General features: G+C 42.5%; 1 protein-coding gene across 1 annotated transcript in view; it reads left to right on the forward strand.

The window, feature by feature from the left end:
• The window catches only part of PAPLN (papilin, proteoglycan-like sulfated glycoprotein), a 50,324-nt gene that overhangs the window by 11,377 nt on the left and 23,021 nt on the right, over positions 1-15,926 (forward strand). The window contains 6 exon segments of the mRNA XM_009999749.1: positions 12,645-12,760; positions 13,259-13,319; positions 13,576-13,678; positions 14,597-14,727; positions 15,073-15,196; positions 15,880-15,925. Of these exon segments, the coding sequence (XP_009998051.1) occupies positions 12,645-12,760; positions 13,259-13,319; positions 13,576-13,678; positions 14,597-14,727; positions 15,073-15,196; positions 15,880-15,925 (581 nt within the window).

Genomic DNA, 15,926 nt, shown 5'->3' on the forward strand with positions numbered 1-15,926 from the left:
ACGCTCTTCTCACAGTGCTCTTTGTTAGTGTTGTGAGGACATTATATGCTGCTTTAAAAATTTGCAGTTTGCATACATGGAACTTGCAGCAAAAGGGTCTCTACTAGCTGTCCCTCCCTTCTGAAAGGATTTAGCCCTTGGATAGGGTGGTGGTACAGATCTAACCTGTGTTTTGGCTGTTGGCTTCTACAGCATAGAGAGTGTACTTGACCTCTTATAGGGGGCATCTCCAGGTTTCTTCCTTGAATTGAATGAGGAGAGAAGTAATAGCATGTATGAGTGACAGAGGGTACATAGGCTTCCCCCAGTTTCTTAAGAAAGACTAATCGAAAGTTAACAAAAGCTTATTCATAAGAAAAGCTCCCACAGAATTTTTTTGTTACAGGTTGTATGACTTGCACTCAGTATATAGGGAGAGAAGTTTATCAGTGCTCATTTCCCCAGTTCCATTTTCCCTCTTCATTGCTAATTTGCACATAGAATTGGGTGCAACTGGATTTTCAGCATGTAGCAGTTTTTACATCCAACAAGTTTTTTATGCCCAGCACTGTGAATGCTGGGCATTCCATGGTATATATGGACATAGGGAATTGTAATGAGTTGTAATTCAATGAGACCTAGCACAATGACAAAACTGGTTGTTCTCCATAAAGTACCCTGAAATATGCAAACACTAGACCAAGCAGGTTTCATTTTGGGTATGTTTTGTTTCTGGTTTGATATTCTCATGCAACATTTATTTTATGTCAATATTATAATTGTTAATGATTATATACATTATATATTTTATCTGGATTTCATAGACCAGGCTAAAGGACCTATATATGAAGTTTTAGTATTAAAACAGGTTGTTACAATGATTTATGAGACAAACATTTCTTCCTTTATGCTTTTACACACTGTGAAAGGAAGATTTCTCCATCTTTCCTTTTCCTTTCCAAGTTAGAAAGAAGCTTAAAGTAGACAAAACTATGCTGGGAATATGTTGTCCATCTCTTCTTACTGGGCTCAATCAACTGGTCCTGAGGTCACCAGAAAATGGTCATGAGAAACAGGCAGTCTCTAGTGGCTGAAGTGTCCATGATCACAGCTGTAAATGTTGGAGAGGTGGTTTTTGTTGACTTGGTTGCTGCAGCTCAAAAAAGGAAGGATAAAGTAGAAACAGGCACTACACCATATTCTGGTCCCAAATGTGTATAATGCCACAATTTTTAAAACTCTTGTGTCTGCCATACCAGTCTTTGTGGCCTGATCTCCTTTCTAGCTCTGCAGAAGGGGTGTAACTGCTGATGATTGAAGCTAACTATCTCCATCTTAACTGTAGGATTTTAAACAAGCAAGATCAGACAACAATAGACATAAAGCTTCACCAAGCCACACAGGATGACTGTAGGGTACAGAAATGCTAACTGTGGAATTTCTTACCTTGGGTTGGGCGAAGTAATTGCAATCTTCAAGTATTTTTATCATGTGTCTATGTAAAAGGGTGGGAAGGCATACATGCAACAGCATGTATCTTCCACTGTGCCAGGGGATGGTGTTATAATACCAGAGGAAAGTTCAGGGAAACACTTGCTCTCGGTAATTACATTATGGGTTTCTGTGTGGAGTAATTTCAGTCTTTGCAGTTGCCTTCATCTATCCATGGAGTGTAGTGATAAAACTGTTTTTCTTCCTTCACCTTGATTCTAGTTCCACCTCCACTTTTACTGTACTGTATGCTTTTCCACCATCCAAGCAGCAAAGAAGCAAGAAATTCTGATCAATAATCTTTCTGTTCCCACAGGCAGAGATGAAGAACTTGTTCCTTCTGCTCATGCTAACAGTGATGCCACTTTCTGCATTTTCAGTAAGTAAAAGCTCTTCTGAACACCATTATGAGAAATGAAAAATACTTCTGGTAAGGACTGTCAGCATCTGTGACACAAGTATTTTGTAGAAAGTATTCCTGAAAGAGCTAATGGGTTCAGGTCATCAGGCCTCCTGTGGTAATGTTATGAAAAGTTTAACATGGCCATTAAATAACAAAATTCTGGTAGTACCTTTAGCTCTAGGGATGTTATCTGCAAAGCAGTAATTGCTGTCTCCTGCTTCAAAGCTACAGAGAGTTGTCACTTAAAGAGAATGAATCTTTGCCTAGCTGGTTTTTCTCTTTTCTTTGGTCTTAGTGGTCTAAGCCATATGGCTTAGCTTTACTGGGGGAGGGAATCTTTGTGTTAAGCCAATTTGATATTGTCAGAAGAAGAACACATCTATTATCCCAGGAACTTGGAGTCCTCTTCCTCTCTGAGAGATAAGTAGGATCTTTTTGAAGTAAATGCAGCTTGAGAACAGTTTCTCTGAGTTTAACTTCAATCATATTAATGAGTTGGACATCTGAGTAAAAGGTGACCTGCTGAATGGAGTGGAAGTGTTAGCAAAGGAACAGTGATATGTTTGTTATGTGTAAAGGATTGGGGGAGAGGGGGGCAGGAAGGGAAGAGGTAATTATCACCTGGAGTAAGTGTTTTGTGGGAGTAGAGAGGAATTATAAATAAGCCATTAAAATTAATGAGTCTGTAGCTTTTAATCTCTGGTATGATTATGAAGTTCTGTTCCCAGATTCAGCATTTGCAAATGCTTTCTAGGCCTTCTTTGAAGATCAGGGATGAGAGGCCAGAAATCAAGCAGAGTATGTTAATCGTCAGAGATTCCTATCTTACAGATGGAAATATGCTTCAATGAGATCCTGCTTTCTCACATCTAATAGAAGATGGTGCTGTCTCTTAAAAGAACCAGAAACAGAATATACTGTATTCCATTCATCTCTTCACCTGCTTGTCTCCAACCTGGTGATTTTTTGGAAGGGAAATGATTGAAAGACACAGCCACTGTGAAGGCTGACATTTCTCTACAGCATTATACTCTGTCCCCTGCCTGCAGCCAGTAGCTCCTCTTGCAGCCATGCTGAATGAAGGGGAACAGAGGGAGCCAGAGCTTGGCCATCACTTAACTTCGATTTCCCTGACATCCTGGTTCTATCCAAACCATGAGGAAGCAGGAAGATCCAGCAGCACTGAGGCACTCTGCTGGTGCAATTCTCCTTTTTTGTTTGTTTGTTTCTGGGAGATAAGAGGGAAATGGTGTTGGTTTCACATGGGCCATTTCTTACCAGATGCTAATGCAAGGAGGCTGAACCATAGCAAGAGACTGTCAGGTTATGAGAGCTGGAGTGGGCAGGGCCAAGTGTAGTGTTGGCAACTCAAGTCTATGCTAGATCAGTTTCTGCACCAAAAGAGTGGTGGAGCTGCCTGAACTCCCACAGGTGGGACAGCTCTGGAAAAGCTATGCCTGCATGCTTCTTTCACTGCTGCAGAAGAGGAGTGGTAGCTCTGCTGCTATAAATGCAAATTTTGCACATATGTGGGAGTTGGGAAGGAAGGGAAGGAGAGGGTGAGAGTGAAGATGGCTTCTATTTCCACCATACTGCATGGTGGAAAAATAAGGTGGGGAATGCTTACTCTTCTACACCATTCTCCACTCCTTTAGGGCTTCATTTGAGATGGCAGGATTATTGAAAAATTACTTGAATCCATGTCACATAGCTTTGAAAAGGTCCCTTCTCTGTTGTGGTTTAACTCCAGCCAGAAATCCAGCTGCTTGCTCACTATCCCCTAGTGGGATGGGGAGAGAATTGGAAGGGTAAAAGTGAGAAAACTTGTGGTTTGAGATAAAGACAGTTTAATAGGTAAAGCAAAAGCTGTGTACTGAAGCAAAGACAAGGAATTTGTGCACTACTTCCTGTGGACAGGCAGTTGTTCAGCCACATCCAGGAAAGCAGGGCTCTATCACACAGAACAGTCACTTGGGAGGACAAACAGCATCACTCTGAACACCCTCTCTTCCTTCTTCTTGCCCCAGCTTCATATGCTGAGCATGATGTCATACAGTATGGAATATCTCTTTGGCCAATTTGGATCCATGGCTCTGGGTGTGCTCCCTTACAGCTACTTGTGCACCTGCACACTAGCAAAACATGGGGTTGAAAAGTCCTTTATTTCTTAGCAACAGCTAAAAACATCAGTGTAATATCAATGTTCTTCTCTTATCCAATTCTCTTATCCAATTATCCTCTTGTTGCCTATACTAAATCCAAAGCACAACACTGTTCTAGCTGCTAAGAAGAAAGTAAGTTCTATCCCAGCTGAAACCAGGACACCTGTGCTGTTCTTTTTTATTTCCCAGTGACAGAGGTATAACAGATTGTCAGGTGGCATGGTGCATTTCTCCACTTCCTTTAATGTATAGTAGTGTATCTCTTATGAAATTGAGGCTCTGTCACTTTAACTGTGCTAAATATTAGATCCAGAGCAGCCTTGCAGCTGTGATACCAGCAATTGTTTTGATTTTGGTGCCAAATGAGATGCCAATATAACAGCACATAGGTAGAAAGGTGGGTCAACTCCAGCTGTAGAACAGCAGAAAAGGCACAGACCACCATGTGTGGGTTTTATTCCATGATGAACTGCTTACTTTATCTCTTCAATCCATACTTCCATCCATCAATGCAAACAACTGCATCTTGAACACATTTTGTCCCAGAAGCAGGAAAGCATGAACTTGCAGGCCCACAGACAGATAATGCTAATGGTAGTGCAGCTATGAGTGTGTGAACTGCAGGCTTACACAAAGATGGAGAAGATGAGTCTACAGGGACTCATGTCTGCTTGTGATTAAAGGGTGTAGATGGCTGGCTGCTGTTTCTCATTTCTTCTGCTTTTGGAGTGGAGTAGCTGAACTTGTTTTTATTTCATAGATTATTAGGCTAGGGAAAGCAGTGAGCAGAATAAGGGCAGAAATGCTGACAAGGCTGAGACCTGAAGAGCAGCTGAGGCTATTGCCTACATCTCTCTGCTTGCAGTCTGAGAGTGGCTGGTTTACCTGCCAGGCACTCCAGGCAGCATTAAGGAGCAAGAGAGCAACTCCTGCTTGTCAAAGCCACTGCCTGCTGAGAATTTCCTGCCCAGTGCTCCATCCTAGACTCCTGTTGTCTTCTTCCTGTTACAATATGGAGAAGGACTTAGTGTACAGCACTTGTGGTGTCTTTCCCTTTTCAGCAGGATTTGAAGGATCTGGAAAAAGTCACCACTGGCTTGCACTTGGCAGTATTAGAAACTACAGCTGAATGGTCAGAAGGAGTAGTGTTTAAGGGCTATACAAACAGAAAACAAAGTTGTCTCTCCATTTTATACCCTAGCTGTTAATGCAGAACTGAGAACAGTCTACTGCAATTTCAGGCCATGCTGACGTTGCTCCTAGGAAGGTTGTAAACAGTGGCAAGAACAGAAAATGCCATGTTCAAGTGTTTTTGTCATGATTCCTCCTGTGTTTTCAGAGAAGGATAAAATGGTGTAAAACTGCTTGAGCCCTGTCCATTAGTGTCACTGCTGATAGAATGGTGCTTTTGGTGATCTAGATAAAATAAATTCTGACAGTTTTCCATGTGATTAATTCTTCTATTATTGTTGTGACCATGTATTTGGCATGATTATGTGTGTGTGTATTGTATGCTTTGGGGTTGCTTTATGCTCAGTAAATACTACATTAATCAGATTTCTCTCTGCCTCATTTTTTTTTTTTTACTAGTGTGATTTCATGTTGGCAAATCTTTGTATCTGGAATTCCTTCTTGCCAGATTGGAAATGTCTTATCTGCCTATGTCATGGAACTATTTAAAGGACAAGCTGCTCATCAGAGGAACACTTTTTAATTTTTTAAATATCTGTAGTCATTATCTAATAGTTAGATCACATCCAGTTCTTACATTTGCTCCTAGATCATACTGCAGGTGTGCTATAAGTGAAAGCTGGTCTGAATGTTGGCTGAAAATCACATTCAAATACATGAAATATCAACTGTAATTTTAGTGGCAAGTCACTTAACTATGGAAGGGCATCATAGTATCTTTGCAGTCTGTCTCTGGTTCTCTCTTGTTCTTTATTACCCTGAATTACCCTTATCAGCTGCCTTTGTTACTTCTGGGTTTTAGGCGTAACTTATAAATGTGTTGAGCAGTTCCAATTCCTTATAAAATTCTGCTGCTCATGTCAGTTTTTGCAATGGATGGAGATTTCACTCCTTCCTTTGCTTTTGTCTTTGGGCCACCTGCTCATCATCCATGCACGGACTTTCCTTCTGGCTGCTTAGCTTCTTTAAAAGCTTTAGGTGAAGGATTTCATTGAAAGCTTTTTGGAAATCTGAGTCTATCTGACAGCTTATCCTTGTTGACATGTTTGTGAATCTCTCAAAGAACTGCCATGGTCTTAGAAGGATTTGCCAAATATACTGTATTTATTCAGGTGGCTGCTAAATCTGGTTTTTGTTATAGTTTCTATTAATATTTATCAGTAGATGTCATTTTTAGACTAAGTAGATACACAGCCCCTCAGATTCCCCTGGGATCCTTTTGTAAGCTGGTGTCAGATTTTCCACTTTCCAATAATTGGATGCCACAGTGGTTTTAGCTGAGAGGGCTGTCTGCTAGCATGTAACAGTTCATCCATCTCAACCTTCACTTCCTGTTAGGTTCCTTGGATAAACAACTTCTGGTGACTTCATACTGTGTGTTTTGTCCGCTTTTCCAAATAAGTTTGGAGTCAAAGTTTTCTCACAGTCCTCCTCTTTGTGGAGTCTTCTGAATGTCCCCAGTTTCTTCCGCAAGGATTCCAAGAATTAAATTGACTTCTCTGCAATGGCTGTACCTTTATAGAGACCCTAGTGAGCTCCAGGCCACCCAGAGTCTTTCCATTTCCGAAAAGTGACTTACCTGCTCTGCCTGCTCGCCAGCAGCCAGCACAGTCTCATGGGGCAGCACGTGTGGGGCTCAGCAGGGGTTCAGGTGTGCACCGTGTCCTGCCTGGCAGCCAGGAAAGGAGGGAACATGGAAGGGGCCAGGTGTACGGTGGGACAGCCCTTAAAGAGGTAAAAGAGTGAGGAGTGCTGGGGGAAGGTGAACACAGGGAGCATGGAAAAGAGTTTGAAATAGTGAGGGAGTGGGTTAAGTGATGTAGGGAGAACCTGAAGTTCTGGGGAGCTGAAGATGTGAGAAAAATTACAGATTTTGATGGATTTATTAGAGGGCATATACTAACAAGCCCTGGCTAGGGTGGTAAGGGGAAGTGGAAGGAATTACACACAGTAAGTATAAAAACCACAAGCTATTAAAACTAAGGAGGCTTGGGCCTTTTCTCCTCTTTGTAAAGCACTTTCCCTTAATAGGATACTCTCTTCTGTCCATTTTGTATTTCACTTCCTGCTGTTACCATCTTGTTTGCTTTCATTCTTGTTTTTCTAGTTTTGCTCAAATGCAATTCTTTGATTGCTCATTCATTATTCATACAAATGATACTTGGCATTCTTCACCTTCAAAGCTCTTTGCAAGCCTGCTGTGTCTGAGCCAAGATCAATGGTTAAGGCAGAATTATAAAAAAATGCTTTGCTAATGTGAGTCTGATTCATTCACTTATTTTTTTGTTGCATTTTCAGCATAGCTGGTTGCAGATGGATTTATCATGAAAATGCATCATTGGAATAGTAGCCTCTATCTACACTATAAATGTGTGAGACACGCTGGATGCTTTCAGCTCTCTTTCAAATAAGTGAGTGCTGAAGGCCATGTGTCTTGCAGGCTTAGCTAGATGGAAACACTATAGGTGATCATCAGGGTATTACTGGGCCGATCTGGATATAGAAAGAAGGAAAAGCACATGGAGTCAGGGTATTACTGGGCCGATCTTCTGGATATAGAAAGAAGGAAAAGCACATGGACTAAGAATACACTCAACATGGGTTGCTTTTGTCAGGGCCCTGATGGCACTTCTAGGCCCTTCCTCCCCCAGCCCAGGACCTCGTTGCAGCTGCCCGGGGCTGCCAGCCCCTGCCCTGCCCAGCCATGGCCCTTCACAAGCCTGGCCCACCTGCAGCTGGACGTGCTCAGTCCCCAGCCCTTCTTCCCTGGCTGAGCTCCATGCTGCTGGCACGCAGCCCACAGGGAGCAGCCAGTTGTCAGAGTACCTGGACAGCTTTATTGTTGTTGTTTTTTTTCTCTTCTCCTCCCTTATTAACTTTTCTCTAAGCAATTATCATTGAAACTAGCAAAGCTGTATTTTTCACTGAGGAGCAGTGTAGGAGAAAGGGACCCGGGGGTCCTGGTGGACAGGAGGATGACCATGAGCCAGCAATGTGCCTTTGTGGCCAAGAAGGCCAATGGCATCCTGGGGTGCATTAGAAAGGGTGTGGTTAGTAGGTCAAGGGAGGTTCTCCTTCCTCTCTATTCTGCCTTGGTGAGGCCTCATCTGGAGTATTGTGTCCACTTCTGGGCCCCTCATTTCAAGAAGAACAGGGAACTGCTTGAAAGAGTCCAGCACAGAGCCACAAAGATGATGAAGGGGATGGAACATCTCCCTTATGAGGAAAGGCTGAGGGAGCTGGGCCTTCTTAGCTTGGAGAAAAGGAGACTGAGGGGCGACCTCGTCAATGGTTACAAATACATTAAGGGTGAGTGTCAGGAGGATGGAGCCAGGCTTTTTACAGTGATGTCCAGTGGTAGGACAAGGGGCAATCTGAAATGAGTCTAGTAACTATGTGATGCAGTCCAGTAATCACAGTAAAAAACTTTTTTTGTATGCAAAAAGATGCTTAAATTGCAGCTCAAGGAACCAAAGCTATGTGACCTGCTGGACTAGAAACAAGCACTAGCATTGTCCAAAACCTCTCAAGCATAGCATGGATATCAATAACCGTGTACTTCAAGCAGCAACTGTTGGAGTGGTGTAACGTGGTGTTTTGTTGCTGCTTGTCAGTCTGGAAAGGTGGCACAAAGAATCACAGAATAGTTCTGTCTATCTCTCGGCCCTCAAAGGTGCCCAAGGAGTAGGGGAGACATTAGGAGTAAGAACTTGGCTGGGATTTTTGTTGTTTGGACCTGTGACTGCAGACCTTCACTGCTCACTTTGGACTGTATAGTAAATTGGTGTTTGCTTTGATAGCTTATTAGTGTTGGAATTGCAAGAAGGCACTAGGAAATAATTCATGCTGAATCACTACTCCACATTTTATTGTGTTCCTACATATTGACAGTATGTTCTGTTTTTCTGAGTCAAGTTTCATTTGTAACTTGTCTTCCAGTGCATGTTTAATATATAAAAATAAACATTACATTTAGACTCTCTAGGACAGCTTTCCAGAATTCTTAATTTGTGCCTGACACATACTGGAATTGTCTTTAAAGATGAAGTCTGGAGCTCTAGTGACTCAAAGGCATAAGTTTTTTACTTCCTGGTTATATCAGATAAACTTGACCTGATGACAGCAGATGCTGCAACTACGTCAGCAGTGCACCTACCTAGGAACTGGCCAAAGCAATGCAGAGTTCATAGAAGGGAAACCACTGGCCTACTCAACTTTTACACCACAGCAGCCTGTTTATCAAGGAGCACTGAGAGCATATGGTGCCAGGGTCGCATGCATCATCAGTACCCCCAGAAGGTGCACATTGCTGTTGTCTTAAGAGGAAATAAAACAGAGCGGTTGGCTGTTAACTGACTGTTCTTTCTACAGTTTTCAGAAGTCAGGTAAGATGGTTGTATGTGTTCTCTCACATTTCCTGAAACATTAAAACATATACTTAATGCAGATACAGGAACTGCTTTCTTGTATGGGTGTTAGGCTGAGGTGAAGGAGGAATGGAACCAAATAAATTGGTAACACCAATGAAGTTTGTAAATTTTTGCTACTGTTTGGGTCCTTGAGGGAGCGGGATTTAGTTGTCCTGGCTGACAACAGATAAAAGTATTCCAGAGTCTGAAAAGAGCAGAAAGAGGCTTTTGGTACAGAAACTAGCTGACAGCATTGAAAAACATCTTATTATCAGATTATATAATAATACATTTCTTATTTATTACAAATATGTAGCTTTGTATTTACCTGTACACACATGTATGCAGTTACTGAAGTAATGAGGACAGTGCACAGATTTCTCAATGTGGGGGTTGGGCCCCTGCACAAATGCTTCTCTAATGCTGTACAGCTTTGAGAGGATGCTTCTGGCTGATGCTGCTTTTGGGGTGTACATAAATGGACTGATACTGAGAAAATGGTTGTTCCTGAACTCTGCAGATGCATAAGCTTTACAACAAAGGGTCCCTGGAGATTTTACTCTCTATTGAAATAATAAAGAATGCTACTTCTGTAGGAGGCATATTGAAATATCTATCAGGTTGGTGTGTGTGTCAGGGAAGGCCTTTCTATTCTAATTGCCTTCCAGTGATCTGCCTTTCAAATGCTCTTCCTTTGGATTTTTATCTCCATGATCTTCTCTCCCTTATGCTGACTGAAAGGTCCCTTGTTTCCAGAGAGAGCTAATACTACTCCTAAACCAGTTAGTTGATATAGAGGCATAAAACTGCAGTGAAACAGAGTGGTAGCATGTTTCATTCTTTTGAGAGTAAGGGAGGAGGGATTACAGTGAGAGGAATTAGGTGCCTGAAAGAAAAACTTGGGAAAAAAAAAAAAAAGATGCCTTGATGAAAGCTGAAGCTCTGTTGATGGGATTACTCCTGGAAAGGCAAATGAGAATGCAGAAGACAAACACTGAGCTCAGTATCTGGAATGGAAGAATGGGAGAAGTGCTTGGCAAGGGTTCAGGGAAATGTTGACTTGGCAGAGAGAAGCTAAGTAGGAGTGGCTGTAGCCTGGGTAGTGCCATTTAGAGAGCAGGATGAAGGCAAACAGGGTTAGTCTGAACAAGAAAACTTATCCTGAAGGATTTTATTTGCAGAGGTATTAGAAAGCACTGCACAAAACTTTTTCAAAGGAAATTGAATAGCATGGGCCAAGAAGAAAGTGTTTAACTTTAGAGCAATATAGGTGATAGGCAGGAAGAGTTTGGGGTCACTTTGCAGCTAGATGGTTGTGGGTAGTTTGGTTGCAAATGCATGAATATGGCAGGATGATGGACTGTGTTGCTTTGCTCTGTAAGAGAAAGAGAGAAACAAGACCATAACTCAAGGACATACAGTCAGGCAGGGAGTATGTGTAGAAAATTACAAAAACCATTTTAATGACAAAGGAGGATTAACCCATGCATCTTGTCTAAGTTGTTAGATGGATAATTTATTAAGCTAGCTCCTATTGCTAGCAGAGACCTGAATGTCTTATGTAAAAGCAGTTATCACTTCACTGAAGTGAAAATAATGTTCTTAAAGTGAGCATCTTTTGCCTTGTCTGTAGGTCTTGGAAAGTGACCTGAGTGGGTGGAAAGTGTGAGGTGTGTTGTAGGTGAGTAGGGTTAATATCCCTGCTACAGTGAAATTCTCCATTTCTAGGATGTTCCTCCACTCCAGTGGAAAACACCCATGATGGCATTTACTAGCTGGGTGATCATCAGGGAGTAGCTTACATAAAGATACAGGAGGGACATAAGAAGGAATGGAAACAGCATATGAGCAAGGAAACACAGAGTGTGGGAATCTGGGGTGCTGGGTTTTGGTCAAAAGGGCTTGTGTGAAACTAGAGGATGGGCTGGGACACAGGCCCAGGGGTTATCTCCATTTGGTGGGATACTGTGTGTGTGGAAGGGAATTAGACTACATCTCAAGGTTGTTTTTTTTTTCATTTTGTTTCTCTGCCTGCCCGCTCCTCATTACATAGGTCTTAATGCCTAATTGGTATGTGTTACCTTCTCAGCTGTATAATAAATATATACATAAACTGTCCTACAGGTGCAGCTGCACAGCAAACGTTGTTTTTACAGCATCACTTCCTGGGTAACCCTGCATTTGACTTATTTTCCAAATGGAATTCATCCTTTTGCATCTTACAACAATTTTTTTTTTTATTATTTTTTTTTCTTTCAGAATGTTACTATTCTTCCTGCTAAACACCCATGTTCTGCTGGATATGCATCCCACAGTAGGCCTTTTTTCCCTGAAAAAGTGTTTAACGTGCTTCTCAGACAATGTATTTTGGTTTGTTCCCTTGCACTTGTACCTTCTTATCTAGGTTATCATGCTTATCTCTGTTAATGTCAGTATCCATTCAGATTTTCAAAACACAAAAATAATTAAGGTTGTAGCTCATAGTGGCCCAGACCTTGACCTCATCGTTGGACACAATTGGGTAGGGGAAAGCAGGTCCATATATGGGACTTTGTTGCAGTAAAAAGTGTGTTCCAGGGTTTTCCATACTGTTTCCTTTATGTCTATTAACTGTCTGGCTTGCAGACAAAGACTTGGGATTAAGTGGCTCTGTCAATCTGGTATGGAGTGACAGTGCTCATAGTCCCTGAGCTAATGATTTGCCTTTCCTGCCTAGCTGCCTGACCTCTTTCAGATGGTTATTCAAAAGTGCTGAGATTCTGTGAATACAGTAGCAGTTTAAGGGAGATGATAAAGCTGGATGTGCTGTATGGCTTCAGGAAGCTAATACCCCTAGATACTAGAGGCTTGACATTTCTGATGTATTGTTCTCTGCCATTTTTCCTATTAGGAACAGAGCCCAGCAAGACAGGCTCTCTTGCAGGAGAACACAAAGGAGGTCTGCTTCATGTCTACAAGTTTTCCTGTGTTGCCATCTTGACTTGATATACGTGTGGGGTTTGTCCACAGGGCCCCCGGGTGAAGCGGCAAGCCGGTGTCTGGGGGAGCTGGGGCGAGTGGAGCGAGTGCAGCCGGAGCTGCGGCGGCGGAGTCAGCACTCGGCAGCGGCGCTGCTACTCCCAGAGGTGAAGCCCAACCTCCTTTTTCTTCCTTCAAGTGTGTTTTTCAGTTACTGACCTTCCTCTCTTCCAGTAGACATGGAGAACAAAACCAACCTGGTGTTTGATTCCGGGAGAATAATTCACCTGAGTCCACCATGAGAAGATCCTCAGCTTTCCATCTCATCACTGCCGTTTTGAATAGTGCTCTCTTCAAGACGTCCTTGCTTTGGCTCCTTTGCTAAAGCACAGTGGTTTCTCTGTGAGATCTGGGGCTGTGCCATCAGGTGTTTGGTGTGGCAGCAGCCATTCTATCAGGTCTAGCTTGGCAGGCCTAGGGAGAGGGACAACAGTTCAGAGCAGTGGGTTTCTCTCCTGAGAGCCAATGACTGTGCCAAGATTTTCTCAGGCTTATGATTCCCAGGAGGTATTCTCAACATGAAAGTGATTTGTAATGTCTCCCGAGAGATTATTTTGTGTGTATGTATTGTTCAAAGAACTTCATATTCTTTTTCTGTCTTTCAGGACAGAAGACCCTTCCAGTTGCGTCGGACCAACTCGAAGCTATCGGTCGTGCAACCTTCAGGTACAGTGCTATGATCTGGTTTTTTGGTTTTGCTTGCCTGTTGCTCCTTTTCCCCAGACAAACATCATTTTAATTCACAAAATTGTCATTCTGGCATCACTGGTGAATGCTGCTCACCAACAGTACCCCTTCAGAAGGATATTGAACTTATGCCCTTGATTTTATATGGGAGCAATAACAAATAAAAAGAAATTACTTTTGTTGTACACTTGCCTTTTCATAATGTCTTAGTGCAAACATTTTGTCCTTTGAACAGAGCTGCCCAGAAGGCTCCCGGGATTTCCGGGCAGAGCAATGTGCAGAGTTTGATGGGACAGAATTCCAAGGAAAGCAATACAAGTGGCTTCCATATTATGGAGGTAATTACAAATGTGTAGGGTTACTCTTCATCTCTCACAACAATATGTTTCAAAGTGACTAGAATGTTTCTGACTGGCAGCCTAGCAGTGTGTACTTCCTTAGCCGGAATAGCAGGTGGGACATTGACATGGAAAAAATCTTTCTGCCAGCAGCAAAGCATTGCTCTCATGAAGACACTAAAGGCATGGGCCAAGAGACTTCTTTTCAGCAATATGTAGTTGTCTCTTGCTACAGCCATTCTTTCAGAAGCATTGCACAAGACAGCTGGAAATGGCTGCAGCTAGTTCCTGAGAATTAGAGAAGCAGAAGCTCTGCTGTGTTTTTCATTATTGGTGAAATAATATTAGCAGGGCACATGAGAAACAAATGCATATAATTAATGAGTGCTTCAGAAAATATGACAACTCTTGCAATTGGGCCAGGCTTTCTTGATGAACCAGTTCAGAAGGCAGGTGTAGGAATCCATAGTCCTTGCTCTGAGCTTTAATATGTTATTGTTTACAGTGGTTTAACAAATTAGGAAGGATTTCAAGGTGAATTTAGAGTTTTGTTTGCTGGCTGATAAGATAACAACTTCCTTCTCTTCTGTACCTGCACTTGTTCTCATTCTGGAAAGCCTTGTACTCCAAGTGAACATAAGAGCAGTCTTACTAAGGCATAACCAAATATCCACCTGGTCCAACATCCCTCCTCCACCACTAACCAGCCAAGGTGCCCCAGGAAATGGGTGCATTCATTGAAGCTTTAACAGGGTATTTTTCCAGCCTCCCAAAGTTGTCATCCAGGAATTTGTTCATCATCTATCACTTAACATCAGTCCACTTCTATTTCTGCTCCTGTGATCTAAAACCAGGGTCTTGATGCATTAGCAAGCTATTAGCTGTAGTAGGTAATGTTTGCATTTTCTCTCCTGCCAGCCCCCAATAAGTGTGAGTTAAACTGTATTCCCAAGGGAGAAAACTTCTACTACAGGCACAAGGAAGCAGTGATAGATGGGACTACCTGTGAGCCTGGCAAGAGGGACATCTGTGTAGATGGAGCTTGTCAGGCAAGTCGTCTTGTTGCTTCCTGCCTTTACCATTGTGACTGTCAGTCTTTCTGTTGCTTCCCTTTGTTCTACTTGACCCTTGATAATAACACAAGAAAAGCAGAACCATTCCATTTCTGAGGTGCCAAGGAACATTTGGACAGCATTTATCTGTCTGTCTCTGAATGTGAAATAGAAGATGTCAATTCTGTCCTTTCTCTGACAACTCCTTCCCTGCCTTCTCCTGACTTCCCAGGTTCCCTAGATTCAGCCTTTCTCATTAGATCAGCCCAGCATGTGGCTGTTTTTCCTTTCTTTCCTCTGTCATTATGGTTCATTTATATCAATGCCCCTGTGCTCTGACAGGCTGTTGGCTGTGACAACATGCTGGAATCGGCCAAGAAGGAGGACAAGTGCCTGCAGTGTGGAGGAGATGGCAGCACCTGCTATGGTGTGAAGGGCACTTTTGATGTGCCCAGTCTCCCCAAAGGTACAGATTATCTAGGCAGTTGGGGCAGGTGAGAAGGGGAGAGTTAAACCTAAAGCTGCTACAAGGGCTGGTGGGGACACTTGCTCACACAATCATTGTAGGCAGGCTTGGATGTTAATTTGAAATGTCTGTGGCTCATTAGCTGCTTTATCATCATAAAATGTATTGATGGCCTTATCCTGGGAGTCACTCCTTTAGTCTCAGAACAGACTGAAGTACTTGCCATGTTGCTGGGGTCTTTCCCTGCTCTGTCTGGTGTCTGGTGTCAATCCCACCAGGATTGATGCAAGGCTAGAAATGGGACCACATCTTCTGCCTTTGGCTGATTTTTATTAATTTCAAGATAATAACTGCATTATGGTCAGATCTCTCTGTGTTGATCTCCAGTGTTATGCTTGCTGAAAAACCAAAGGTTTTATAATCTGAAAAACAGACTTTGCACTGCCCCTTGTGCTTACTCTTCAGAGGTGTAGTTGGAACATTTTACATGCAGAGTGACCTGTGGATAATTTTAGGTGAAGCTATTCAGAATGCAGATAAAGTGACAGCTGAAATGCTTCATGCCACCATCACAAAGCTCACAAAGGTGTTCAAGTACCAATGAAACCATAAGCATCCTAGACACTGAAGAGTGACTGTGTGGCCTCACAGGCAGATGCTGAATAATTTCCTTTTGTTTTCAGGTTACAATCAAATCTTCATCATCCCAGTGGGAGCCACCAGCATCCAA

This window comes from Chaetura pelagica, unplaced genomic scaffold, assembly GCF_000747805.2.
Source record: "Chaetura pelagica isolate M959 unplaced genomic scaffold, ChaPel_1.0 scaffold416, whole genome shotgun sequence".
Classification (NCBI taxonomy): domain Eukaryota; kingdom Metazoa; phylum Chordata; class Aves; order Apodiformes; family Apodidae; genus Chaetura; species Chaetura pelagica.